Source organism: Meles meles, chromosome 19, assembly GCF_922984935.1.
Source record: "Meles meles chromosome 19, mMelMel3.1 paternal haplotype, whole genome shotgun sequence".
In the NCBI taxonomy this organism is placed as follows: domain Eukaryota; kingdom Metazoa; phylum Chordata; class Mammalia; order Carnivora; family Mustelidae; genus Meles; species Meles meles.
This window is the reverse complement of record NC_060084.1, coordinates 26304453-26329885: the sequence shown is the minus strand read 5'-3', so window position 1 is coordinate 26329885 and position 25433 is coordinate 26304453. Positions and strand designations below refer to the sequence as shown.

General features: G+C 55.7%; 3 protein-coding genes across 7 annotated transcripts in view; 1 reads left to right on the top strand and 2 right to left on the bottom strand.

The window, feature by feature from the left end:
- Positions 1–10491, bottom strand: part of CNGB1 (cyclic nucleotide gated channel subunit beta 1) — a 71186-nt gene extending 60695 nt beyond the window's left edge. The window contains exon 1 of the mRNA XM_045987699.1: positions 10472–10491. The gene's annotated coding sequence lies outside the window, so the exon portion shown is untranslated. The remainder of the gene's footprint in view (positions 1–10471) is intronic.
- On the top strand, positions 5257–12165 carry LOC123931042 (testis, prostate and placenta expressed). Of its 2 annotated transcripts, none has more exons than XM_045987698.1 (7): positions 5257–5479; positions 9190–9251; positions 9519–9693; positions 10088–10149; positions 10373–10437; positions 11029–11061; positions 12135–12165. In XM_045987698.1, exons 1-7 carry the CDS (start codon positions 5257–5259, stop codon positions 12163–12165), a joined length of 651 nt encoding a protein of 216 aa, XP_045843654.1. The 2 variants fall into 2 exon arrangements, with proteins under 2 accessions (XP_045843654.1, XP_045843653.1); XM_045987697.1 differs by having other exon boundaries at positions 10088–10163; positions 10300–10437.
- Positions 12166–14621: 2456 nt separating this feature from the next.
- ZNF319 (zinc finger protein 319) lies at positions 14622–25428 on the bottom strand. 4 transcript variants are annotated; one of them, XM_045987691.1, is made up of 3 exons: positions 25000–25428; positions 23585–23704; positions 14622–22331 (listed from the first exon to the last, which is right to left on the bottom strand). In XM_045987691.1, exon 3 carries the CDS (start codon positions 22077–22079, stop codon positions 20298–20300), a length of 1782 nt encoding a protein of 593 aa, XP_045843647.1. In that variant the 5' UTR covers positions 22080–22331; positions 23585–23704; positions 25000–25428; the 3' UTR covers positions 14622–20297. The 4 variants fall into 4 exon arrangements, with proteins under 4 accessions (XP_045843647.1, XP_045843645.1, XP_045843646.1 ...); XM_045987689.1 differs by lacking the exon at positions 25000–25428 and adding an exon at positions 24502–24985; XM_045987690.1 differs by lacking the exon at positions 23585–23704.
- Positions 25429–25433: the final 5 nt, after the last annotated feature.

Below are 25433 nucleotides of genomic sequence, written 5' to 3'. Positions count from 1 at the left end.
AAAAAAAAAGGAAAGAAAAGAAAAATACTCAAGCCAGAAACATGTGTATAAACAGGTTGGTCACCAGAGTGTTAGAGCAAAAGATGAAAAAAAAAAATCCAAGTATTCATGAGTAGGACCCTGGTTATTGGAAAATACCTGAATGTTCATCTATAAGAGAGACACGTATTAAATAAACTACAATACATCCAATAACGGAATATTATGGAGCCGTTAAAAAAAAGTGGCTCTGTTTGAACTAATACGGAAAGATGTACATGCTCTGGACTCCAGTCATGACCAAATTAATTAAACTCTCTGTGCCTCAGTGTGCTTGTCTATCAAATGGGCATGTTACAGAACCTATCTTGTGGAGAAGATTGTGAGGAAAAAATAAACAGATACAAGTGTGACGGACATACACTGGGAGCTTAATAAATGTTGACTGAGACTCATATTTGGTGTCAAGCAAAAACACCAATTGTAGAATATCATATTCAGCATGATCCCAGTATAAATTTTTAAAAATACATTATGAATTGCATACGAATGGAAAATATTTTAGCATAAACGTGAACCTATCTTCATGATGTAAAAATGTTTAGGCGACAAATTCCCTTCTCAAGATGCACTGTCCTACCTTATTTGGTTCCAGTCTCTGGCATCCTTTCCCTTCTGGGGATGGGGGGGGCCTCCGTCCTTACAGCTAAATCCTTGTGGGCTGGCCTGGCCCAGGGGGCGCCACACAGGTTCGTATGTGGGAACTCCCACCCTCAAAAGGCCCTTCTGAGGCGATGCCCCACATGACAGAGTGCTTCTCTGTCCCTCCTCTGCCAGGGACCCTAGCCCCACACTGAAAAGGACAGGCTCAGGGCCCAGGATTCCTGCCCCAGTGCCCAGCTCCCCACAGCACCCAGCCACGCTCCCTGCCCTTCTACTCACAGCCCTGACTTCTGTCCCAGCTCCGGCCTCAGCCGCCCAGCTCTCGTGGGAGAGGCTGTGGTGAGGGGCAGAGCTCCAGGTAGGAAAACAGAGGCCTGACTCCACGTCCAAAAATGGGAACCTGAGCCAGATGTGGACCCCTTCGGTCTTCCATTCCCTTGCTGGGTGGAGGTGCAGACACAGGGATTTCCCAGGTGGGGAGAGCCCAAGATCATGTGTTTAGGATGCGGGTGCCACAGCCCCAGGCAACCCCGTGAGCCCAAACGGAGCTAAGTGTCCTCCACCCCAGATCACATTGACCTCATTCTTCCCAGCTGCCAGCAGCCTCAGGAAGGTGATTGCTACCACTTTATAGCTAAGGAAACAGAGGCACAGAGGGATCGGTAGTCTTGAGCAACACCACACAGCTGGTACGCAGCCAAGCTGAGTCACATTCAGGTCTGTGGGCCTCCAGATGTCCCACGTCTACCCCTGCAGGCCATTCCCACAGACCCTTTCCCAGTTGGCAGCACTTCTGGTTTTCCGAACCTTCTGGAAATGACCAGGGAAACCTTCCCCACTCCCAACTTTTCTCCTTCCCCCAGACCCAGTCATTTCCTCCCTCATGAACATGTCTGCACGTCCCTGTGCATTCCACAATGATAGGGAGGCAGAGGTGGGAAAGGGGAGCTGAGAGTCCAGGGTAACTATGGCACTGGGACCACCAGCCTTTCAGGATCTTCTGGGAAGCTGGTGACAGCAAAGATTCCTAGGCTCCTCTCAACTCTGTGGGACCTGGAACCTGCATGTCACAAGCTGCCTTGAGGAAGCTCCAGGTTCCCAGACTTGCCTTCTTCTAAATGCCTTGCTAGGAGGAGAGCATGGGGGTCCCACCAGAGGTCCCTCTGAGCCACGACCCCATCCTAACTTACCCGCTCAGATGCTGACCACCAGCCAGGAATCGCCTTCTCCCCACCACTTGCCTCTGGTCTCTCAGACACAGGGCGGATTAGGCAGCAGTGGGCCGTGTGCAAAGGATTAGTAGGTGCCCAACAGAGGTGGGGAGGTGGTGGTGGAAGACAGGAGCTGGACAGCCAGGCAGCCAGCGGCAACCCTCCAGGGGCCAGCAGGGATCCAGGCCCCAGGGAAAGAGCCCCAAGTGGCCCTGGTTGGGGCACCACAGATTGCCAGGGGACCCAGTGTACCACACACCTCGGCCAAGGCACACTGTGGTCAACAGGACAATAACAGCTTTGTGTCCCCGTGTGAGGGAGTGAGGTGCCAGGGGAGGAGCAATTATCCCACCGGGCCCTGCATGACTGAGGCTTGGCCTGTGCCCTCCTCCCAGAGCTGAGCAACCTGGAGGTAGCAGAGACCCTAGGGAATGGGCAGTCAGATGTGCCTGGGGGGGAGCTGGCGCTCTAGGGTAAGGGAAATGAACAAATTTTGGCCATACGCCAGCTGGGAAGACCCGCATGTGCGTATATACGGAGGGAAAGAAGCCACACTCAAAACACGCCGATGAGCCGTATAGATGAAGCTCAGAATGGGCAAAATTAGCCTGTCTTGCCTACAGCTGCAAACACAGATGTAAAGCGACCGAGAAAAGTAGTGATGTTTTAGAGCCAGAGAGAGGTTACCTCTGCGGAAGGTTGGGCTGGGGAAGCTTCTAGGGGCTGGCAGGGCCGTGCCTGTTTCTTGCTTGCTTTAGCTGACATCGATATTTTATTTTTTTTTAAGATTTTACTTATTTATTTGACAGAGAGAGACAGCAAGAGAGGGAACACAAGCAGGGGGACTGGGAGAGGGAGAAGCAGGCTCCCCGCCGAGCAGGGAGCCCGATGTGGGGCTCAATTCCAGGACCCCAGGATTATGACCTGAGCCAAAGGCAGAAACTTAACTGACGGAGCCCCCCAGATGCCCCTGGAATCCATTTTTTAAAACAACTTACTGAAGTATCATTTCTATGCCATAAAATTCGCCCATTTGTAAGAAATAGACTGAGCGAGGCAATTTGCACCACCCAGACTTAGAACCTTGCCATCGCTCCGATGAGATCCTTCATGCCGGATGGGAGTCACCCCCATCCTCAGCCACAGGTCTGAGCAGCCACCGATCTGCTTCCCGTCCCCCCAAATGGGCCTCTCCTGGACATTTTCTATAAATGTCTCGTACAACACCTGGAGTGTTGTTGTGTCTGGTTTCTTTCATTTAGCGTGTTTTTGAGAATCACCCATGTGGTACCATGAATTAGGACTTCATTTCTTTTAAATTCCTAAATATTCCTTGGTGGGGATATACCACAGTGTAGGAACAGACACTTGGACTGTTCTCACCCCTCGGCTATCTGAAATCATGCTGCTGTGAATACTTGCATGCCAGCTTCTGTGTGGTCATCTGTATTTTCCAAATGCTTGGGAAGATTTCTCAGTGTAAAATTGCTGCGTTCTGTGGTCATTTTATGTGCCGTGTTTCAAGAAGCTGCTCATCTGTTTTTGCAAAATAGTACCTGTTGTCTTGGCCTGAATAATAGAACGTGGGCTCTCGCTTCATAAATTATTAGTTAACGTTATATATTTACGCACTTGCTGCCTTTCGTTGTATTTTATAACTTTAAAAAAATTAACAACCAATCAGGGGTGGGGTGGTGCGTAGAGGCGACTGTGTGAGAGTTTTCTCTAAGGGGTGGGACTCGGGGACGCTGCCTGCGGGGTGGGGAGGTGGGGAACCCTGAAGGTGGAGCCACGAGGGAGCCAGACCCCACATGACCCTTCCAGGAGGCATCTGCCAGGACCCAGCAGTCTCCGCACCTGGGCGGGGGCCTGTGGAACATACGCGAATACAGGCAAAGGCATTAGACTCTCCCCAGGTCTCCCCACCTGGTGGGCCCACCGACAATGGCTGGTACCAGGGTGGTGGGCAGGCACCGGGGCTTTCGGGTGCTGGGCTTAGCCACTTGTGACCTCTCTTTCCTGGAAAGGAGGGAGGGAGGCTGCAGGCCCGCAGGGGGCCAGGGCTAGAATATCACCTGCTAATCCCTACCCCTGCTGAGGCCACCACTCTCCCTGATCCCTTTATGCTGCTGACCCTGGCTACTGGGCACTGCTAATCGCCACCCCTGGAGACCCAAGGGCCGGGGGGCAGGGCAGCGCCCTCTTCTCTTGGTCGCCTAACAAGGCAGGTCCTAGGGTCTTGCCCAGCGTAGAACCTTGGGGCCCAGAGAGAGACAGCGACTAGCCCAGGATCACACAGCAGATCCTGGCTCGCCCTGGCAAGGCCACCTCCAGGGGGTCCCGCTTCCCATCTGACATTTCTCAACATGCCTGGTTTGTTCTAAGGCCTGGAAGACCTTTCAGGAAATCCGAAAGCGGGAGCCAGTAAGCAACACCCCGGGTAGCTGGCTCCCCTCCTCAGAACCGACAGTGTTGCCGAGGAGTGGGCGCCCTCACAATCAAGCAGCAATGGGCGTTGTCTCTCTGCAGAATGTTCCTTTATTCTCCTACTGTATAAGGCACTGGGGCCAGCGCATCTCCCTGCCTCTTCTCCCCACTGAGTGGTCAGGAGAGCAGGAAAGCCTCACAGGCCTGTGTGCCTGCAGACCAGGTAACTGCCATCGGGGGGTCCAGGAGCAAGGAGTCCTTTGCCCCCTCTTCTCCCTGCCCCACTTCACTGCCCTCCCTGGGAAGGTCCACCCCCTGAGACAGCTTCCCTAGGGCCAGTCCCCTTGCCCTCTCCCTGCTCCTCCACCATCCAAGGTCCCGGCTTCTCCTGCTCACCTATCACTCACCTCCCCCTCCCGCTCCAACTGGGTCAGGCAGAAAGCAAGCCGACTCCACAAATTCTCACTCAAGTTTCAATGACCGACAAGCCGTGGGAATAGCCACTCTTTAAAGGGAGGGACGGAGCAACCGGGAATGCTTTCCTACTTCATATCTCTCATGCCTTGCCCCTTATTTAAAACTATCCTATGTCTCCCTGTAGAATTTTGAGTAAATGCCAGATACTTTCGCTAAGGCCAGAAGTCCATAATTAGCTACCCAGAGGCAAAAGGAGCTAAATTCTGAACCCACTTGCCGGGGCTGCTTCCTGATCACGATTTAAGAATAGACTCCCATGCGTCTGCTTTTAGACCGTTCCCGGCCCCGCACACCCTGTCCTGACCTGTCAGAGCCCTTAGCACATCATGCGTGCGTGCGGGGCGGGGGGAGGGGGGGCGGTGAGTCTGAATGTCCCTGACTCCGCATGGGAGCCCCCAACCCTGGGGAGGAGTGTTGGGTGAGTAGAGAAATCGGCAGCCGCCAAGGTCGTGTCACTCCATAGAACTGTGTTGGGTCGGGGTGTCTCTGCTCCCCAGCCATGGCGCGCATCATCGACCTGGTGCCCTGGGACGACGGCTCCACGCACGTGTACGCGTCCCCCGCCATCCTGCTGCCGGTGGAGCGGCGGCGCAACGCGCTGGCCGGCGTGAAGCAGCAGCTCTACCACCCGGCCCTGCCCAGCCTGCGCCGCATGGACATGGACTCGGTCAAGGCCTGCCTTTCCGACGAGCACTGTCGGTGCTCCACCTACTGCCGCAGAGGTCGGGCCACCCGGCTGCTGCTGGCCACTTGGCCCTCCCTGGGCCTGGGTCTGGTGGGGGGTGGGGGGCGTGGATTCCAGGAGAGCTGGAGGGGCCGGGCGCACCCGCCCAGGTCTCAGCCTCTGCTTCCTTATCCGGAAAATGGGATAACAGGTCCTGCCTCTTATTATGGTGAGATTAAAACCAGCTGGGAGAATCAGGGAAGGGAGGGAAAAAGAAAATGAGATGAAATCAGAGAAGGAAACAAACTGTAAGAGACCCTTAGTCATAGGAAACCAACTGAGGGGGGCTGGAGGAGAAGGGGGTAGAGGGATGGCGTCACCAGGTGACGGGCATGAAGGAGGGCACGGGATGGGATGAGCACTGGGTGTTACCTACAACCAACGAATCACCGAACTCTACCTCAGAAACTAAGAATACACTCTATGTCAATTAATTGAATTTATGTAAATAAATGACGAGCTAAGAGAAGCACTTAGAGTCGTGCGGAGGCCAGAGTATGTGCTCAAGATTAAGGTATCGATATCGGTGGTTACTCACGGAGAGGGAAGTGTGCAGAAGTCAGCCGTCGGGGTAGTAGGAGTGATCGTAAAGTGACAGCTTCTGTCCCGTCTGCTTTCCATGCGGAAAAGGAAGAGAAAGACCCTCCTCACATTTGAGAGTGTGGACAGGAGAATCTTTGGGCTGAAAAGGCTGAATGCACCCAAGGAATAGCCCTTCATCCATTGAAAAGCTTGGATGTGGAGGTGAGGGTATCTGTGAATGAATGAATGAATGAATGCACCTTCATTTCAGCACATGTATTAAGCTCTTAGCTTGTGCCTGATGCTGCCCCAGAGGGAGGGAAACAGAGGGGACAGCATGCATGCACAGGGGGCTGCAGGGGAAAAACTGCCCCAGGTGTTGGGGGAGCTCAAGGGGTTTGGCTGGGCTAAAGGACAAGTCTGGGGCAGGAGCTGGGGCTGGGGACAAGGACACTGCTGCTAAGATCAGGAGCTTTGGAGGCAAAGGGGACCCTCTGAAGACTTGAAGCAGAAAAGAGGTCTGTGCATCCTGGGGCGGTGGAGGGGATGGAGGATGGCTCAGAAGGACCAGAGGTGAATGGGAGCTGGGGGGTATGTGGCAGGGAGTGGGAGGGACCACTGTCTTCAGGAAGGAGTAACTGTGTTTTGGCCACTAGAGAGGGTTTGGGAAGGTATTTAGGAGATGAAAGAACAGGATTTGGTGCCGGTGTGGGTGAGGGGCAAGAGTGGGAAGTATGGAACGAGACCCAGGTTCCAGCTTGGGTGACAAGTAGGGTAAGGGTGTCAGGGACGGAATGGAGATCTCCAGAGGTCCCACACAGAGCCCTAAAGGGCCTAGATGGGAAATGCTGGAGGTGGGTGGGGAAGCAGTGCGGAGGGAGAGTGATGACAGGTAAAGTGGAGCCCCCACACCTGGTCCTCTAAGGGGGAGCCTCCAGCCATGGGGCCCCAGCTAACTGCGGCGTGGGAAGGCTCAGCACGCTTCTTCCAGTTTCCTGGGTTCTCTTGGAAGCCAGGAATCTAGATCTTTAGAGAAAGCTCTTGATTTAGATATGTATGTTACTGCAGGCATATGCCTTATGTAATAAAAGCAATAGAGTCACGGGTTCAAAATTCAAAATGCTATACCAATGTACATCTTAACATCTCCCCACCCTCTGCTGACTTACAGGTAACCTGCCAGTTTCCAACGTATCCTTCCACTGTTTACTAATGCACATACAAACATACATTCTTTACTCCCCAACTTTTTGTTGTGAAGATATTCAAACATAGAAGTTGAAAGGATATATTATGGACACCTGTGCCTTCCACCTGCTCCAGCTAATCCATTACCACGTCTGATTATTCTCTCTCTAACACACACACACACACACACACACACATACACACATACACTCACACGCTCATACACACTACAGCAAGCAGTTCCCAGGGACAATAACCTCCTAAACCTCCTATATGATACAATACCATGATCACATCTAGGAAAGTGAACAATAGTTCCATAGCACCTACTCTTCAGTCCATATTGAAATGTCCCATGGGGTGCCGGGGTGGCTCAGTAGTTAAGCCTCCACCTTTGGCTCAGGTCATGATTCCATGATCCTGGGATCGAGCCCCACATCAGTCTCCCTGCTCAATTGTGAGCCTGCTTCTCTCTCCCCCTCTGCCTGCTGCTCTGCTTGCTTGTGCTCTATCTCTCTGTCAAATAAATAAAAATCTTAAAAAAAAAAAAAGAAAGAAAGAAAGAAAGAAATGTCCCAAGTGATCCGTAAAGATATCTCATAGCTCTAACATCCTCCCAGAACCAGACTGCAGTCTAGGATTGTGCATCCCAGCTGGTTGCTCTGTGTCTTGTTTTAGTCTGAAATTGTCCTCCCACTTTGCATTTTCCCCTATTATCAGCTTTTTAGAGTTCAAAATAGTTAGGTTGTGGACAGTCCCACGTTGTGATTCTGAGTGATCATTTCCTTACGACGTTGTTTACCTTAATTGTTTTCTGCAAACTAGAAACTAGATGTAGTTTCTTGGTTAGCCAGGTAACATGTTGCTGGCCAGAATCTTGCACAGGGGATGGATGCCACGTTTGCTCTAATACTTGAGCGGGAGATTCATAATGTTATTATCCCGCTATCGTGATGTGACGTGTGATGACTTGGTCACGGTGGTGACCTGAATATATTCTTCTCTGCCTCCAATCACCTGTTTTAGGCGATAAAGCAAAAGGTAGCCTACAGCATATACCCTTGTGCACCTTGGAGGTTTCGTATGGAGAATTTCCTCTCTTTTAAGTAGCTTCCTAGTGAGGATGTATCAGAGTGTATTTAATGAGTCCTTTCTAATGACAGACCTTTGAGCTTCTCTGTCATTCTCTGCTACCAGTAATGCTGAAATGCCCACCTCTTTCCCGGCTGTACACCTGTCATATGGGAAAAATTCCCAGAAGTAGGACTGGAGAGTCTGAAGGTATATGTATTTATACTTCTGGGAGATAATGCCAATTGCTTTCCATAGGCTGGAATCAATTTATACCCCCTCTGGCAATGTTATGGCAACGGCCCTGCTTCCAAAAACCGCACTAACTTTTGGACAGTTTCCAATCTGATAGGCAACTATTGGCATCTTAATGTAGTTTGAATATGCATTCATCTTATTGTGAACGTGGCTGAGTGTCTTTTCATATGTTTTAGGGACCCTCTGCATTCCTTGTGTTTGTGTGTGAATTACCTATGCATATGGCTCGCTCATTCTCCTTTTCTCGTCTTGATTTCTAGGAACTCATTAAGGAAATTGCACCTCATCTAAAATAAGTGGAAATATTTTTTTCCCATTTGCCCTTTGACTCCTGTCAGTTTTGCCAAGCAGAAGTTTGCTTTTATGTAGTCAAAGTCATCAGTCTTCCCTTTTCGGCTACCAGACTGTGAATGAGCTGGTCTGGCCTTCATCGCCCCAAGGTTACAAAGGAACTTACATGATTCCCTCTAGTACTTTTATGGTTTCATTTTTCTTACATTGAAATCTTTGATCTACTTAAAGTTTATCCTGCTGTAAAAGTAAAAAAAATCTATTTTATCTTGGGTTTTTTTAAGTCATCACATATTTCCAGGAACTTTTAAAGCGGTGTGGACCAAAAGTCTCCTGAGTAGGGGAGACATCTCTTCTGCCTCTCTCTCTCTTCTTCAGATGACTTTGACAATGCCTACTTCACACTTTTGGGTGTCCCCAACAAACCCCTGCAGTGCTTGGTGAGTGTCCTTTACATCTGGCCCTGGGTTGGCTCAGGGGAGAGGGTGTGAAGGTCCTGCCTGCGCCCAGCCCCAAGTCCCTGGGGTTCTTCACCTGCCTGCTTGGGTCCCTGCCCCCTTCCGATGTCCTGTAAGGGGCTTCAGGCTCTCAGCAGGAACCTGGGTGGGAGGAGTCAAGTTGTCAGCCCCCTGCTATGCGATGGTCTGGTTGGGAACCCTAGGCTTCTGCATCTACCACTGCGGTCCTGATTCCCATCACCCTGGCAGGACGTCACGGCGACCGGCCAGAGACTCTGCAACAGGTGCCGCGAGGGAAAGCTGGTACCCATCGTGCCGGGCATCAAGCGGGTCGACTGGCCCTGCTTCACGCGCGCCATTGAGGACTGGTCCCGCTTCGTATCCTCGGCCGGCGAGTTCAAGCTGCCCTGCCCGAGCAAGAGGGGTCAGTCTACCTGGCGCGGAGGATGCCCCAGGGTGGGAGAGGCCCGGAGCACCAAGTGCAGGCAGAGGGCGTCGGGCGGGCTGGGGCAAAGACGGCGGGGAAGCTGAGAAGCTTCTGGGGCACTTAGAGCGGGCAGGACCGAAAGGGCTAAGGGAAAAAGAGGTGGGGCTCTTCTTGGGGATGGGGCACCGGCCAGATCTCGGCCGGAGGGAGCCATTGGGGAGGAGGCTGAGCACGGGGTGGGCTCTGGGACTCGGCGAGCGGGGTCTAGAGGCGGGACCCGCTCACCCAACAGGTGTGCGCGTGTTGGATCCAGGGGCGGGGCTCAGGTAACAGCAGGGGCGGGGCTTGTTCGGGGCGGGCTGGGGACTGGAAAAGGGTGGTCTCTCCACAGTTGAGAGTTTCAGTGGATACGCCGTGCGGTACTTGAAGCCGGAGGTGACCCAGAATTGGCGGGTAAGGAGGGCTGCGCGTTGACCTGTCCCTGGGGACCAGCCGGTCCGGGGGAATTGACTAATACGGGGTGGGGGTGGGGTGAGGTGAGGGGAAAGGACGTCCAGAGCAGGGTTTCCCAGTCCCCAGGGACAAGATCTCTGGCAGAACGAGCTGTGGGGGGGCGGGGGAAGGGGTCAGTGTCCCCCTTGGCTCACGGACCCCCCATTCCTCTGGCCCGGACCAGTACTGTCTCAACCAGAACCCCAGCCTGGACCGCTATGGACAGAAACCCCTGCCTTTCGACTCCTTGTAAGTGACGCCACAGGCCTCCGGGGCCCCATACCTGGAAGAGGGAGGATGGGGTCTTGGTCGCTTTCCTCGGAGCACCTTTAGTGACTCTTGAAAGTGTGAGTCCGGGGCGTCTGGGTGGCTCGTTGGGTTACGCCTCTACCTTCCGCTCAGGTCATGATCTCAGTGTTCTGGGATAGAGCCCTGCATTGAGCTTTCCGCTCAGCAGGGAGCCTGCTTCCCCCTCTCTCTCTGCCTGTGTCTCTCTCTGCCTGCCTGTGATCTCTCTCTGTCAATAAACAAAATCCTTAATAAAAAAAAAAAAAAAAAGAAAGAAAGAAAAGAAAAGAAAGTGTGAGTCCCGGGAGAACTGCTGGGTTCCAGTACATCACAAGGAAATTGACGTTTCAGAATGAATAGATGTTTAATCAAACAAAGGGTCCTGTCCTCCAGTCCCTGACAGCCCCACCTTTCCGAGGGGAGGCCTTAGGTGGGACCAGGATGGAATGTCATCCTTCTGGTGGGATGGTGGCTCCCGAGATGGGAGTGAGGTTCCCAGAGAGGGTTGACCTTCCCCACCTTGGGGTCACCTTCCTCATCCCTTTTTCGCAGGAATGCTTTCCGACGCTTCGGTTCAATCTACAGGTAGGGGAATGACCCTGCTCCTGCTCCACACCCGGCCACTCTGGGCTCAGGCGACTCTCAGACCCCTCACCACCCCGCCTGGCACCAAGGGATCGGTACCTCCTGAGTGATATCCGGGGGGGCGAGCTGCTTCCCTCCAGACAGATCCACCCCAGGCAAAAGTGCAGCCTACTAGGAGATGGGGGGGGGTGTGGGGAGCAGAGTGCATGTCCCACCCGATTTGGCTCAGACTAGGCCAAAAGGAGGAAAGCTCACCAGGGAGGCGAGCAGGGACCGATGGAGAGAACAGAGAGTCTGCCTTCTGGGATGGGGGACGCAGATAGGTAGGAAGGGCTGAGGCTCGTGTTCCAGCGGGAAGGTGCAAGGTGCATGGTATTCAAACATCATTTGGCCATATCCCCCTTCCCTCCATAGCAGCACTACCACACTCCAGGGTGTCCCCCAAAATCACCAGCACAACCAAACCACAGCTTTACTGGTGCTGTTTCAGGGCCTAGGCAATCCTTCCTTCTCTGCCTGGAAAATTCCTCCTCACCCTTGAAAGCCCAGCCTAGGTGTCCCATCCTCCTTGAAGTCTTCTTCCCTGACCCTCTGCCTCTCCTCTCCAGCTCAAACCTCCTCGGGCTGGTCACCACAGCTGCATCCCTATCTGATAGGCCAGAACCTATTGTACTATAATTATCAAGGGAAGGTTTGCCTTCTCTCACCTGCCCTGTGCACACACAGGGGAATTCTTCCTGCTATTTTCCTACATTATAAAGCCTGCCAGGGTCGGTACACTAAATGCTTGAAAAATGAGCAAAGCAGTGCAGGACTGGGGAATCAACGAGAAACAAAGATGAAATGAACTGGAAGAGGGGGTGGCTTGAAAGTCAAGCAGAGTCTCTGAAAATATATAAACGAAAGGAACTAGGGAGCCATTGAAGGCTCCAGAGCCATAGACAGGATAGAAGTTGTGTTTTCAAAGCCTTGAGGATAGCAAGAGGGGTTTGTGGGGCAGGCCTGCAGAAGGATGGCTTGGTTTTCCCCAGGACACCCTGGAGATCTCTGCCTCACTCTGTTTCTCTCCACAGTCGTGTCAACTACCTGACCCCCTGGCATTAATCTGTGAAAAGGAAGCCGAGCCCCAGGCTGCTGGGCTGTGCCACTCCGGTTCTCCAGCTGGACACAGGGTGTTTCGTGGTACCACCACCTCCCTTAATGTTCAGCCTGAGTGGAAATAAACCCAATAGTAACAAACCAGGCCTGTGTGTGTGTGTGTGTGTGTGTGTGTGTATGTGTGTGTGTGTGTGAGTGCACACATGTTGCAGGGACCGGGAGAGGGCTCAGAACCTCAGAAGACACTGTCTTTCCTTTACCTGCCCCGCCAACTCCTGGAGGACTGGTGGGGGACTGGAGAAAAATATCTTATGACCACAAATAAAGAGTTGGGGGGGTCTAAACCCCAAGGCTCAGCAGGGAGTGAGGTGTAGAGGCAGCCTGGGAGTCTGGGAATTGGGTTTTCCCTGTGCCCCTGCCCCCTGATTGCAGCCCCACAACGGAGCCCCCTCCACCTCAGACCTTGAACTTGGGCCCCAAAGAGACAAAAGGAGGTTTGAACGGGGATCTTACATACAGCTCTCAGAAGCTTTCCCCATACCTGTATACTCTAGGGGGCTTCCCCGGGCCCAGCAGGCTCTGGGGGCTAGAGGCAGCCTCCAGGTGTGGAGCAAGAGTCACCTACTCTATCCATATAGCTTCAGGACTAGCCCTCAGATCTGTCCACCAAACTACAGAAAGGAAGGCATGACATCCTGGGGAGAGTCATGGGCTGTCCTGGGCCAGATATGGAATAACCCCGCTCAAAAGCTAAGGAAGCATGTTTCTGGTGTGACTAGGGAGAGTCAGGACCAATGCATAGCTCGCAGACCTTCCAGATACCCCACTCGCATCCCACTTGTGGGCAGTTTGCAAGAACAGATCCCAATCTGGGTAAATAGACACCAAGCTCTAAGACTATTTGAATAAGACCCCTGCTGCTAGGATCTGGGGCCTCAGGGATCCTTGAACCTTCTGAAAGCACAAGCAAAACTGCATGTCCCCCCACATATACATTTTCCCATGGAGAGGCTCCTTGTTTTCATCTGATTCTTGGGAGAGTCAGTGCCCACAAAGGTTAGGAAACCCTTGACTTACATTCTCCCCATCTTCTTCCACTAAAAATTACTGAGCACCTATTACACGCAAGCCGGGTCTCAGGTGGAAGGAATTTAACGAATAATACCAGCCTCTTATTTCTGGACCCTATGTTACACTGGTCAGAACCCATTGCCATGTCACTCATTATCTCCTCCACGCCTCATCCCCCACAACTACTCTGAAAAGTGACCAGAACAAATGCTATCCTGTACCCCAGATAGGAAAACCGAGGCCCAGATCAGGAAGGAGTTCACTTCAGCCGCATCCAGAACTCAGGACTCAAAGCAAGTCCCAACACTTGACACAGTGTTCACAACAGTCTGCGCTCAATATCGTGGAATAAATCATTTCCCAGAATGGGCGGTCTTTTGTTCAAACTTGGGTAAGAAACAAGGAGATGAGCTGCGTCATTATTGTCTGATAATGTGGACAGAGCCTGCCCTAGGCTGATTTTAATTTCTTTTCAGGATGGTGGTGATGGTTACTCTCCTCATGCTGAGGTGAGGGGCCATGGCATCTGTCTCTCTGTCCTCAAGTGTGGGATTTGCTGACAACAGAGTGCATGGGGAGGAGCAGGAGCACGGGGAGTGGTAAACAACAGAGCCCCTTCCTCCCTGGGGGCCTTTCGAGAAGGTACTCATCCTCCTGCCATTTCATGAGGAAAGAAACTCTTCCCTCCAAACCCAGCAAGCAGTCCCCCTGGCCTGAACCTCAGGAAGCCCCTGGCAGAACCTCTTGGGGATGTCAGAGCCACATTCTGCAAACCTGAGTGCCTCCTCCAACATGACAGCTCAGAGAAGAGAAAGATTTGCCCAAGACCCCCATCACAGCAGGGATGCCAGAGTCCTGGCCTTTGTGGGACTGGGGACAGCCAGTGTACCAGATGGAAGCAGGTGCATGGGCGGGGGGCGGGGGGGGGGGTGGTCCTGGCCCTGCTTCCTTGATGCTAAATGAATGGGCAAAGCCCTCTGGGAGTTTGGCCCTGCAGACATTTGAGACTTACCCGGACCCATGCTGGGTACAGGAAGGACACAGACCAGATGCCATCCCTGCCTGGGAGATGTTTCCAGTCCAGGAGGAGGAAGGCAGGCCCAGTTGATTTGAACTGGAAAGCAGAAGGTGAGAATGTGGGCACACCTAGACCATGTTCCTCAAGTCCAAGACACGGTAAATGGTAACCCACAGCAGCAATGTAATTAGGTCCTTGCTCACCGATTGTACACTGAATCCTGATTCCACAGACCTAAAAATGGGTGCCCAAGAATAAAGGAAATGCGGAGTAGTTGAGCATTAACAAGCCTGACTCAAGATATACTTTTTAAAATTAATTTATTTATTTTTAATTAATCTCTATGCCCAACATGGGGCTCGAACTCAGGACCCCAACCAAGATCAAGACTCACATGCTCTTCTGGCTGAGGCAGCCAGGCACCCTAACACTTTCTATTTTTTAAGTGCAAGACAATGTATTAAACACTTCGCAGACACCATGAGCTGGGTAATTTTAGACCCAGTTTATAGGTGATGAAATGGACTCAGGGAGGTTAAGTGCCTGGCCCAAGGTCACACTGCTGGTGATTGGCAGAGCTGGGAACCGAAGCCTGCCTACCTGACCCTTGAGCTTGCAGCCACCACATTCCACTGCCTTCCTGCTATGAAAGAAATACAAGCCAAGAGCGGGGAGGAAACCCAAGGGGGCTTCTTGGAGGCAGGGACATCTGATAATCCCACCCAGAGGCCAAGAGATGGGAAGAAGCCCCACTCCCACCTAGTCTGGGTCACTGTCTCCTGGCCTCGAAGTCCCTTCGGCCTCAGGGGACTCCTTACTCATCATAAATAGATCACCTTAGAAAGCCTTCTTACGGCCACTACCTTGGGGACAGTCCAGCCTCCATGGCCTCACCCGCAGGTCTTCCTGGCCAGGACTCCCATCCATGTCCCTTGCCCTGGGGCTCAATGCATTACCTACACCAAACTCCCCACCAGCCTCCTTGCTGTTCTGAACACCCAGACTCTTGCCTGCCTCCTCGCCTTTGTTCAAAGCCTTCCCCTCACCGGAAATCCCTTCCCCATCTCTTCCTACCCAAGTCCCACCATTTCTCGGAAGGCAGGCCTCTTTCAAGTGCTCCCTTCTCCCCACCAGTCTTCCCTGATACAATAGAACCACTCCTAGCCCTGGGCCCACAGTTGGTTCTAAGGAAACACTGCACTTGGAGGCTTCTTTTATCTCTCTGAGTGAACAGGGAGGCTCAAGAATGGGGCCTGGGGCCACCTAGGAACCACACACAGATCGGGCTAAATGAAACAACTACTACAAAGCAATGGTTGTGTTCATGACAAAGTAACACAGAAACACATCCTCACCCAGGGCCTGGGGCTGGCAACGGGGATGGAGCAGGGGTGAGGGGAGGGTCAGGGAGGACTCACGCTTAATCTTTTGTGCTAAAAATCTGAAGCTTTGACATTTCTGACCCTACCTTTTGATACGTGAAATTCTCAAACCTCTCTCCTCTGAAGTCTTAGCTGTGTGCCCCTGCAGCAGCAGCTCGGGGATGAACAAAGGCAGGAATGCAGACCTAGTTGAGGAGACACACACAGGGAAGAGGGAGACCCCGCGGGCGCCCCCTATTCCCACCCCTCCTGTTGACCTCTTTCTCAGGACCCCGAGGAGAACTGGGCATCCTGGGCCTAGAATCTTTGTAGATTTGTGACAATCAATAGGGCCATGGCTTTTCCTGGAGGCATGACCTTCAAAGAACAAAGAAATACCTCCCCCCCCCCCCACCCTGTCCACCTTTGAGGATGGGATGTGGACTTATCACAGCCCAGCCAGGCGCAGCCTAGGAGGCCCCAGGCCAATGTCCAAGACTGGAACAGCCCATGGGCCTGTCTGAGGCCTGCTCTGGAGGAGGGAAGGAGGGAGAGAGGTGGGAGGTCAGGATAGAGGACTGGGGACACACAGAAAACTTCCACAAAGGCATCTGAGGAGGCCTCTGCGCAGATGGGGAGACAGAGCCTGGCGGCTTTAACCCCTCAAAGAGTCGAGGGCCCACCAGAGGGCTGGCCGCCCCCTCTGCCAGCTGGTGAGCAGCTTTCCTAACCCCTGGTCGGACTGGGAGCCAGCACTGGGCCCCAGCACCAGGGCCAGCCATTGTGCCCAGTTTCCTGGGCCACAAAGAGTGGGTTGGAACCAGAGCCCCAGGCCTGGGAGGTGCAGAGCCCAGGACTGACCCATCCCCTGTCTGTTCCCTACCAGGCCAGCCCCCACAATTCCAGGCCGCCTCCATCACCAATGCGTGGCTTTGGTCAGCCGGAAGGGACTACTCAGGTCTGCCCAGCCCATCTCCCGGAGATGGTAGGAGGCTCTGGCCAGCAGGTGGAGGGATGGGGGTTATGAATGGGGTGTCAGGGTGGGGGTTAAGAGAGCCCCGACATTAGAGGGAAGAGTTAGAGCAACCCCTCTGGCCTCTGACTTCCAACTGTTCTGCTCTCCTGAGTGGCCACCATATGCCCTACCCTCCACATAAGCCATTTCACTGTGCTCTCACCCTAGAGTTGCAAACTGCCAAGTGGGAGGTTTCTGCCCACCTCTCCCTCTTGCTCCGCCCCATCGGTGGTCATCCTGATGTCAGTGCTCACTCCAAGGTCCCACCTTCTCCCTATGCTGTCAGTGGTCGGGGCAAAGTGCATGATGCCCTAGAGACCAAAGGAGGTGGTATTAGTTTACACCCTGCACCACAGTGTCCGAAGTCCCCTCATGAAAATGCTCGGCTCTACAAGAGGGAGACTCACATCCACCGTGGGATGCAGGACGTTGTGGGGGCTTCGGGGCCTGTGGGTGGGCGGTGATCAGCTGCAGCGGACACCTGCTCAAGCCGGTCTGCACCATTCCTGCAGCTTACAGCTGAAGCCAGGCTGAGACAGGGAGACCGCAGGCTGGAGGCCAGGAGAGGGAGGGAGAGGAAAAGGAGACACAGGTTCATCCTGTCACCTTCCCAGAATCAGAGTGTCAGGTCTCTAAGGACCCTTAGAGATCAGGGTCAAGACCTCTGCTTCAGATGGGGAACTGAGGCCCCAAGAGGGGCAGATAACAGGTGCCTGGGGTCACTTTTTATCAAAAGGCTAGGACTTGAACCTGAACACCCAGGCTCCCAGGCTCCATTCACTGCCCTGGTTTGGGCGCAGACTGGAGTGCAGGGCTGAGGGCCAGGTGGGAGCTTTGAAGAAGAGAGGATGGAGACAGAGCGGGAGAAAGTCACTGTAGGCTCCTTGTGAGCTCAGCCCTGCCCCACCAGGGCTCCTCCTGCCCCAGGCACACAAAGAAGACCATCGTCCATTCAGGAAGGGCAACCTGAAGCTAAAAAGCACATACTAGTGCTTTCCAGAAGTCTCTTCAAGGTAGGTGGGTTTTGTCTAAGGCCACGCGGCTAGCAAGGAAGGCAGGATTGAAGCCTGGCTAGACACAAGGGGTGCTGGGTGTCCTCCGGCTGACAAGTGGACGCCTGCAGGAAGGGACCGCATGGCTCCTCAAGGGAGGTCCTCGCAAGTATGGGCACACACAGAGAGAGTAGGGGAGTGTGGGTGTGTCACCTCTAGGGTCTACCTTGGCCTTTCTACTAGCCTTCTGCACCCAGTTTTGAAGCCCCCCATGGCATGGGCAGCTCCTCATCCTCTTGACTTACTACCCTCCCTACCCCCACCTCTAGAGTAAGGGGCTGACCACCCTCCCCCGGCCTGGGTAGGCTGTTTCTCCCTCTCCCGCTATCTCCACCCCTGCCTTTGAGAATGGAAGGAGCCCGAGTCACAGCTGGCCCACTGGGGGCCTGGGGCAGGGAACGGAAGAAAGGCGCGTTGGAAGGTGGAGAAGGGAGGCGGCTAGCTGGACATGCAGATGGATGGCCACGGCAGAGTGGAGCAAGAGCAGGCAGTCCTCTGGGTCAGGGCTCCTGGCTGGGGCCACCACTGCGCTGAGCAAGCCCTGGTTTCCCGCAGGGGCAGAGCCACCATTCAGGCTTTACCATGCCAGGCTCCTGCCTTCTCCCCATCCACAAGCTGCCCGTCCCTCCCAGCCTGGCTCCCTCCACTGGGGTGCAGTTAGACCTCCAGCAGGGCAGGAGGCTGCCCGCTCCTGTACCCCTCTGTCTCTCTCTCCATGCCCCGTCACTCCCAGGGGAAGAATGACCAGAATGAGCAGTGCTTTGGTCTGTGATGGTCAATGTCTTTACTTCTAAAGCATACATTGGACTCACTATATATTAACATCAAAAGGGGCTATCTAAAATGGAGTCATTCTTTTTAAAAATCCAAATTTTCACATTTTTATATAAGATCCAAAATGACATGAAATTAAACTATACAATGTTATGAACAGTATAACAACTGCTTTTAGAAAGCAAAAGGAAAGGGAAAAATTAGCAGTTGGGCCTGTTGTTGGCCTGGGTTCCATGTCTTTTGAGGCATTGTGACTGAGAGCCAGCACCGAGGGGAAGGACCCTCCCCTCTTTGCAGGCACAGGAAGGGAGCTCAGTCCCAGAGAGGAGGCGGATGTGGGCTGTTCAGCCTTCTCAAGGTGAGAACGAGACAAGGCGGGCCTCCCTGCTCCTCTTGGCCCTTGGTGCGAGCACTGATTAAAGTCTTTCAAGACCCACACCCAAGGAGGGCTGGAAGAGGGCGGGGCAGGGGCACAGCTGGGTTCAGAAGAATCATTTTGATAATAAAGGTCCTTTGGGCTTCCCAAGGCGCCCCCCATCCCCCCACCGGCCAGCAATCTCAGTCAACTCCAGGCACCTACTGGCTCCCTTAACAACTCCTTCCTTGGCCTGCTTCCTATTGCTCTGGGCACCCCTGACTCCATGAGCCCCCATGGGCAGGCAGAGACCTATAGAGACCCCAGGAGGACCCCAGAGAGACTCTCTGGCCTTGGAAGTCAGTGGATAATGTCCAGGGCACCTTGGTAGCGCAAGATCCCCAGGGTCCAGGCCAGGAGCCAGACTGATGGGGAGCATTCCCAGGGGCTGGGAGAGCACTGTGGAGTCGGAGTCCTTTTACCTTCCCCACCCTGGGTGCCCAGGCCTGGTCTTAGCCCAGAAGCAGAGCTGGGGCAACCTGTTTGGGGCCGCCCTTGACACTTTGGTTCACACATTCAAGGGGGAGGGCACTTGTTTCCGTCCACTGGTAAGATCATGGACTTGGCCCTGTTTCCTCCCAGGCACCAAGGAGGTCTAACAATCCCCTTCTTTCACATCAGTAGTTCTGTCAGGCCAAAAACACACTCCCCAGAGCTTGGAACCATGCTGCAAAGGTAGGAGGGGCGCTTTCTGTACAGCAGGAGCAGCCTTCAGTATGAAAGCTGCCTTTCCTCCTCTCCCTGTGGACCGCACCGTCCCTGGCTGAGTGTGTCACGGGAGAACTTCTCTGCCTCCTCCCTTCTGGTGGGGCTGATTCTCTCCAGGCCCACCCAGGTCACAGATGTGCAGCCCTCCCGTCTGTCTCCCTGTCAGAACCTGGGAGGCCACACCGGCCCCTAGCTGGAGCAGATGGAGAGGCCTGCGGCTCAAGCTCACCGTCTGCCCTTCCTGGTCCCCAGGACTACATCACGAAGCCGGCCTGCTCCCTCAAATAGTGACTTGGAGGACAGCAGCCCTATATCCAGCCCACATACGGGATCTAGCCCTTCTTCTAGGCCTGACCACGACCTCTTTCCTACCCCATCTGGTTTCTAATTAGGCTGAAAAGTTTGGGGATGTGGGGCTGGCACCAATCCCTCCTTAGGGTGGATTGAGACAGTCCACTTGACTTCCAGCCTGGTTCCAGGCCCCCAGAGATAAGGGAGGCTGATGGCTCTCAAGTAAGGGAATCCTGTAATGGGAAAGAGGTTTGTGGGATCAGGACCAGCCACAGCAAACTGGCTCCCCACACCCTACCTCCAGGCGGGTACCAGGAGGGCTGGGCACCCCCACCCCGCCTCTGCCCATACCCTGCAGCTGCGGAGGGCACGGCGGGTAGAGTGCGGGACAGGGGCCATTGGGGGCGCTTGGAGGCGCGCATTTGGGCAGCACTCAGGGCAGGCAGGCAGCCACCTGGTAGGCGCCCTCGGCAGCCGCGGCGGCAGCACTGTGCTGGGCGCTGTGCTCCTGCAGCAGGGCCACGTCCAGGAAACGCTCACCGCACCACACGCACTTGAACTGCTGCTCGCGGGCGTGCACCCCCTGGTGCTTGTTGAGATGCTCGCGCTGCTTGAAGGCCTTGTCACAGTTGGGGCACTTGTAGGGCTTCTCACCCGTGTGCACCCGTCGGTGCCGTTGCAGGTCGGAGGCGTACTTGAAGCGCTTCTCGCAGTCCGGGCACTTGAGCGGCTTCTCACGGGCCGGGTCGCAGCGGTGCTGCACGAACTCAGAGGACGAGAAGAAGCGGCGCTCGCACAGGGTGCAGCGCAGCGGCTTCTCCGCGGCCGAGCAGTGCGCCAGCTGGTGCTTCTGCAGGGCGGACGCGCGCTTGTAGGCCTTGCTACACACGGGGCACTTAAAGGGCCGCTCGGCCGCGCCCGGCAGGCACTTGTGCCGCAGCAGCTCCGCCGACTGGTCGAAGCCCTTCTGGCACACGGGGCACTTGAAGAGGGTCTCAAGGGTGTGCACGTGCTGGTGGTAGAGCAGGTGGCTGGGCTGCCCGAAGCCCTTCTCGCACAGGCCGCACTTAAACGGCTCCTCAGCCTTGTGCGTGCGCCGGTGGCGCATGAGCGCGTACTGCTGCTTGAAGCCCATGGGGCACAGGTCACACTTGAAGGGCCGCTCTGCGCTGTGCGTGCGCTCGTGCTGCCGCAGGTCCGACGGCCGCTTGAAGGCCTTCTGGCACTCGCCGCAGCGGAACGGCCGCTCCCCGCTCGGCGTGCACGGGTGCTGCAGCAGCTCGGAGGACTCCTTAAAGTGCAGCTCGCACACGTTGCAGCGGAACAGGTGGTGCTCGCCCGAGTGCGCGTACATGTGGCGCACCAGATGCGAGCGGTGCTTGAAGGTCTTCTCGCACACGGCGCACTTGTACGGCCGCTCCGAGCTGTGCGTGCGCTTGTGGTGCACCAGGTGCGACGACTGGCTGAAGCTCTTGTCACACAGCGTGCACTTGTACGGCTTCTCGCCCGTGTGGATGCGCTCGTGCCGCGACAGCTCTGACAGGTGCTTGAAGGGCTTCTGGCAGATGGGGCAGCTGTAGGGCTTGTCGGCCTGCTCGCCAGGGGCCACGGCGGGCGGCGGCGGTGGCGGCGGTGGCGCGGGGGCTGGGGGCAGGGGGGTGGCAGCGGCGGCGGCAGCCGCGGGTTCTGCCGCCTCCGCTGGCTTGTAGGTCTTCTCGCAGATGGAACACTTCACCAGGCCGCTCGTGCCGCTGTGCGCGCTGTGGTGCTGCGCCAGCGACGTGAGCAGCGAGAAGCCCATCTTGCAGACGCCGCAGACGAAAGGCTTCTGTTCGGCCTGCACACACTGGTGTTCCAGCAGGTCTGTGGCCTGGTGGAAGATCTTGAGACACTGTGTGCATTGGAAGGAGCGGTCGTGGCCCGCCAGACACTGGTGCTCGTGCGGGCTGGACAGGTGCGCCAGGTCGTGGCCACACACACCGCACTTGGGGCCCGGCTCGCTGGCCGCCTGCAGGGGCGCGTGCTGCGGTGGCTGGAGGCCCGGATCTGGCTGCAGGAGGATGCCGTAGACGGCACAGCCCAGGGGGTTCTCCGCCGAGCCTGGGGGCAGGGTGTGCTCAGCCAGGGCCGTCGGGGGCTCTGCGTGGTGCTGAGGCTGCGGTGGCTGCGGCTGCTGCGGCTGTGTCTGCGGGGGCTGCTGCCAGCTCTCCGACATGCTTGGGAAGATGAAACAGGGTTTGGAGAGTAATGGCTTCAGTTTCCCGCTTAAGGCGATCCAGCCCAGGGAGAAGCTGCCCAGGATTAGGTATGGACCAAAACCTCAGACAAGGCACAGAAGAGGGACTGGTCAGACAGCCCGAGGCATTAACCTAGGCGGACCACAAGGCTCTGCCTACAGGCTGGCGTGGCTCTCCGAAGCAGGGTGCCCTCGAGGCCGGAGGGGCTCTGCCTTCCCCGATGACTGGTTCTGGAGGGAAAAGAAAAACCGTGAGCTTCACGGAGAGATACACAGCTGGTCCCTGGACCCCTCTCCCCATTCTGCCTGCACTCGCCAACACTGTGGCCACATCAGGGAAGAAAGTGGAGTTCGGGGCTGGAAGACCCGCTCTCTTCACACAGGACCAAAGAAGTTTTGCTGAAGGCTCAGCCCCTCCAGCAAAGAGAGCTTCCTGCCTCCCCAGCCTCCCACCAGCCCTCTTTAGTCAGCTGTCTCACAGATAAGGGTCTGGGATGATCTGCCCCTAATACCAAGAAGTCATAAATTCTGCTCATGCTCCAAAGGAAGAGGGAGGGCCATGACGTCCAAACCAATTTCAGCAACTTAACTTTTTTTGCAAATAAAATTCTTACTTGGAAGCCCAATATGTTATTAGAGAAAAGCAGAGAGGCACTGGTGGAGGACATCCCGAGGCCTTCCAACTCCTTTCCCCTGGCTGCCCTGAATCTCAACCCAGGATATCCCTGCTCAGGGTAATAGCCGGCTGGGACGGAGAACCAGGCCTTCTAAACCTGAAGCCCCGATGGCAAATGGCCTCAGGAAGCCAATATTTAAAACAACTAGAGGAACTGAGGACCATCTCAAAAGACTTATTTTGTGGGGTGCCCGGGTGGCTCAGGTCGTGATCCCAGGACCCTGGGATCAAGCCCAGCATTGGGCTCCCTGCTCAGCAGGAGGCCTGCTTTTTCCCTCTCCCACCCTCCCTGCTTGCGTTCCCTCTCACTGTCTCTCTCTCTCTGTCAAATAAAGCTTTAAAAAAAAAAAAAAAAAGTATTTTGTGAGGGGCTGACCCACATCCCTCTCAACTATCCCCCAGGCCCTCCATCCTGACCACTGACCATGTGCCTATTCTTTGTCCACACCACCGTTAGGATGGCCTTGCCAAGACCTGAGCCAATGTAACAATGATTGGTCCACAGACCCACAGCCTGGAGGTCTCCACAGCAGAACATCCCTGCTCTAGTTATCTCCCAGAGCACCCAAAACTCCTAAATCCTCCAAATCACAGTGGCCAGGCCTGCAGGAAAAAGTAGGCAATCAGAAGTTTCCCTTGGCAATGTGGAAAGAAACATGCTAAGCACAGAGCATTTCTCCTCTTCCCAGGACAACCTGGAAAAGACAACCTTTCAGAGACGACTGCCTTCCCTTGCTCCAAGTCTCTAACATTTTGGGTAATCAATGGAAGGTAAAGACCACCCATCCCAGGCAAATCTCTAACTCACCACTTTGTGGCAGCAGAAGGTAATGACAGCGAGAGGGAGGAACTTTTAGAATTACATGCAACCGACTTTCAGGTTTCCAGCTTCTCTGCCTCAAACATCGAAAAGTTTCTAAGTTTTCTCCTGAAGGAAAAAGGAGAAAAAAGGGGATGCCTTCACAGGCCAGCCCTGCCTCTAACTGTTCTGCCCAAGAAACCTAAGAGTCAGACCAAAAACTGTCACCCACAGCATCTTCCAGGAAGGAAAGAAGGAAAGGAGCCCCGCTAGGGGTGGACGCAGCAGGTTGCATGAGCAAGAAGGTAGGAAGCCTCCCCAGGAAAGAGGGAAGAGGGGCTACCCTGAGTTCAGTCTAGGTCCGGATGTGCCAAACCAGATGATTTTTTTTTCCCTTCAGCATGAATGGCTGCCAGAACCAGGGTTCCGGATCCCGGGCCCCCAGCTCAGCTGCCCACCCCTGCCCTTTCCAGGGGTGCAGCCCGGAGGCCTTTCTGATCGTGCCGCAAAGAGGAGAGACTAGGATAAGGGGGGGCAAAGGGAGGCCCCCACCTGCGCCCCACGCCAGCCCTTCCTCCTCCCTGGGAAACCGAATGAAAGGAGATCACCTCCCTGCCGGCAATGCCAGTCGGCCCAGCTGGGCTGCCTCCTGTCAGCCCTCACCAGGAATGGCCAGGCCGCTACCGGCCAGAGGAACCGGCCCCCCCAGGCGATTGGGCCCGAGGAAGGCCCCAGGGCCGCAGGCTGGGCCCGGTTAGGAGCTACGCGCCCTGGCTGGCCTGGGCCGCCCCAGAGCTCAGGAGGCCGCCGGGTCGGGCCGGAGGTGGAGAGGGGGAGGTGGTGGTGGCGGGAGGGCCGGCTGGGGAAGGGGTGCGGCGGGCACGGGAGTGGCCCCCAGACGCAGCCCCGAGCGCCCCGCCGCTCACCTGCTCCAGGCCGCCCGCGGGGTCAGGCGCGGGGCGAGTGGCGACCGGCTGCTCTCTCGGCCGCCCCTTTATTCCGGCTCCAGCGGCGGCGGCGCGGCCTACGCGCACTGCCAATCCCCGGCCTCGAGTAGCGGCGGCGGCCGGCCTGGGGGCGGGGAACGGGCTAGCGGCGGCCGGAACCGAGGAAGCGACGTGCGTGGCCGGAATAGCGGGGCCAGGGCGGAGGAGCGCCGGGAGGGCGGGCGGACGGACCGACGGCCTTGCAGAGACCGGCGGACAGGCGGGCGGCGCGGGGGCCAGGGAGGCGGGGCCGGGGGAGGAGCGGCAGCTGGGGCGGCGGCGGCTGCAGGAGGAGCGGGCGGCACGGAGCGAGGCCGCCCCCTGCCGGGGACCCCGCGGCCGGGCCGGGTCGGACAGTGGGGCGTGCGGGGTGGCTCTCTAGTTGCCTGGCCTGCACGCCTCAGCTGACCCAGGGAGGGCGCCCCGCTTCCCACCAACCTGCTCGGCCTTAGGGGAGGAGGCGCGCCCGGCCCGCGGCCCGACGCCCGCTCTTGAGAGGGGCCTCCTAGACCCTCTGATCTTCTGGAACTGACCCGCCTCTGACTGCTCAGCTTGCTCTTAGGAGACGGGCCCCCGAAGCTCGGACCCTGGACCGGCTTGAGGAGGGGTGTCCCGGACCTCTGATCCCGTCTGGGCCTCGAGGGCAGTGATCTCCGCTGAGTCTAGGGCGCTGACCGCTGATCCAGCGACCGTCCGTGGCAAGGAGGTCTGGTCGCGGATGGCTGCTGACAGAGGAGCGGGCAGAGAGGTCAAGGCCCAGAGCGATCTGTGAAATGGGCACACAGATGCTAGGTGTGAGGTTCCGGGAGGCTCCAGGTTGCCGTCAAGGTGCTGCGAGCTGGCAGGCGGCGTGGTCTGAGTGGTAGAGTCCC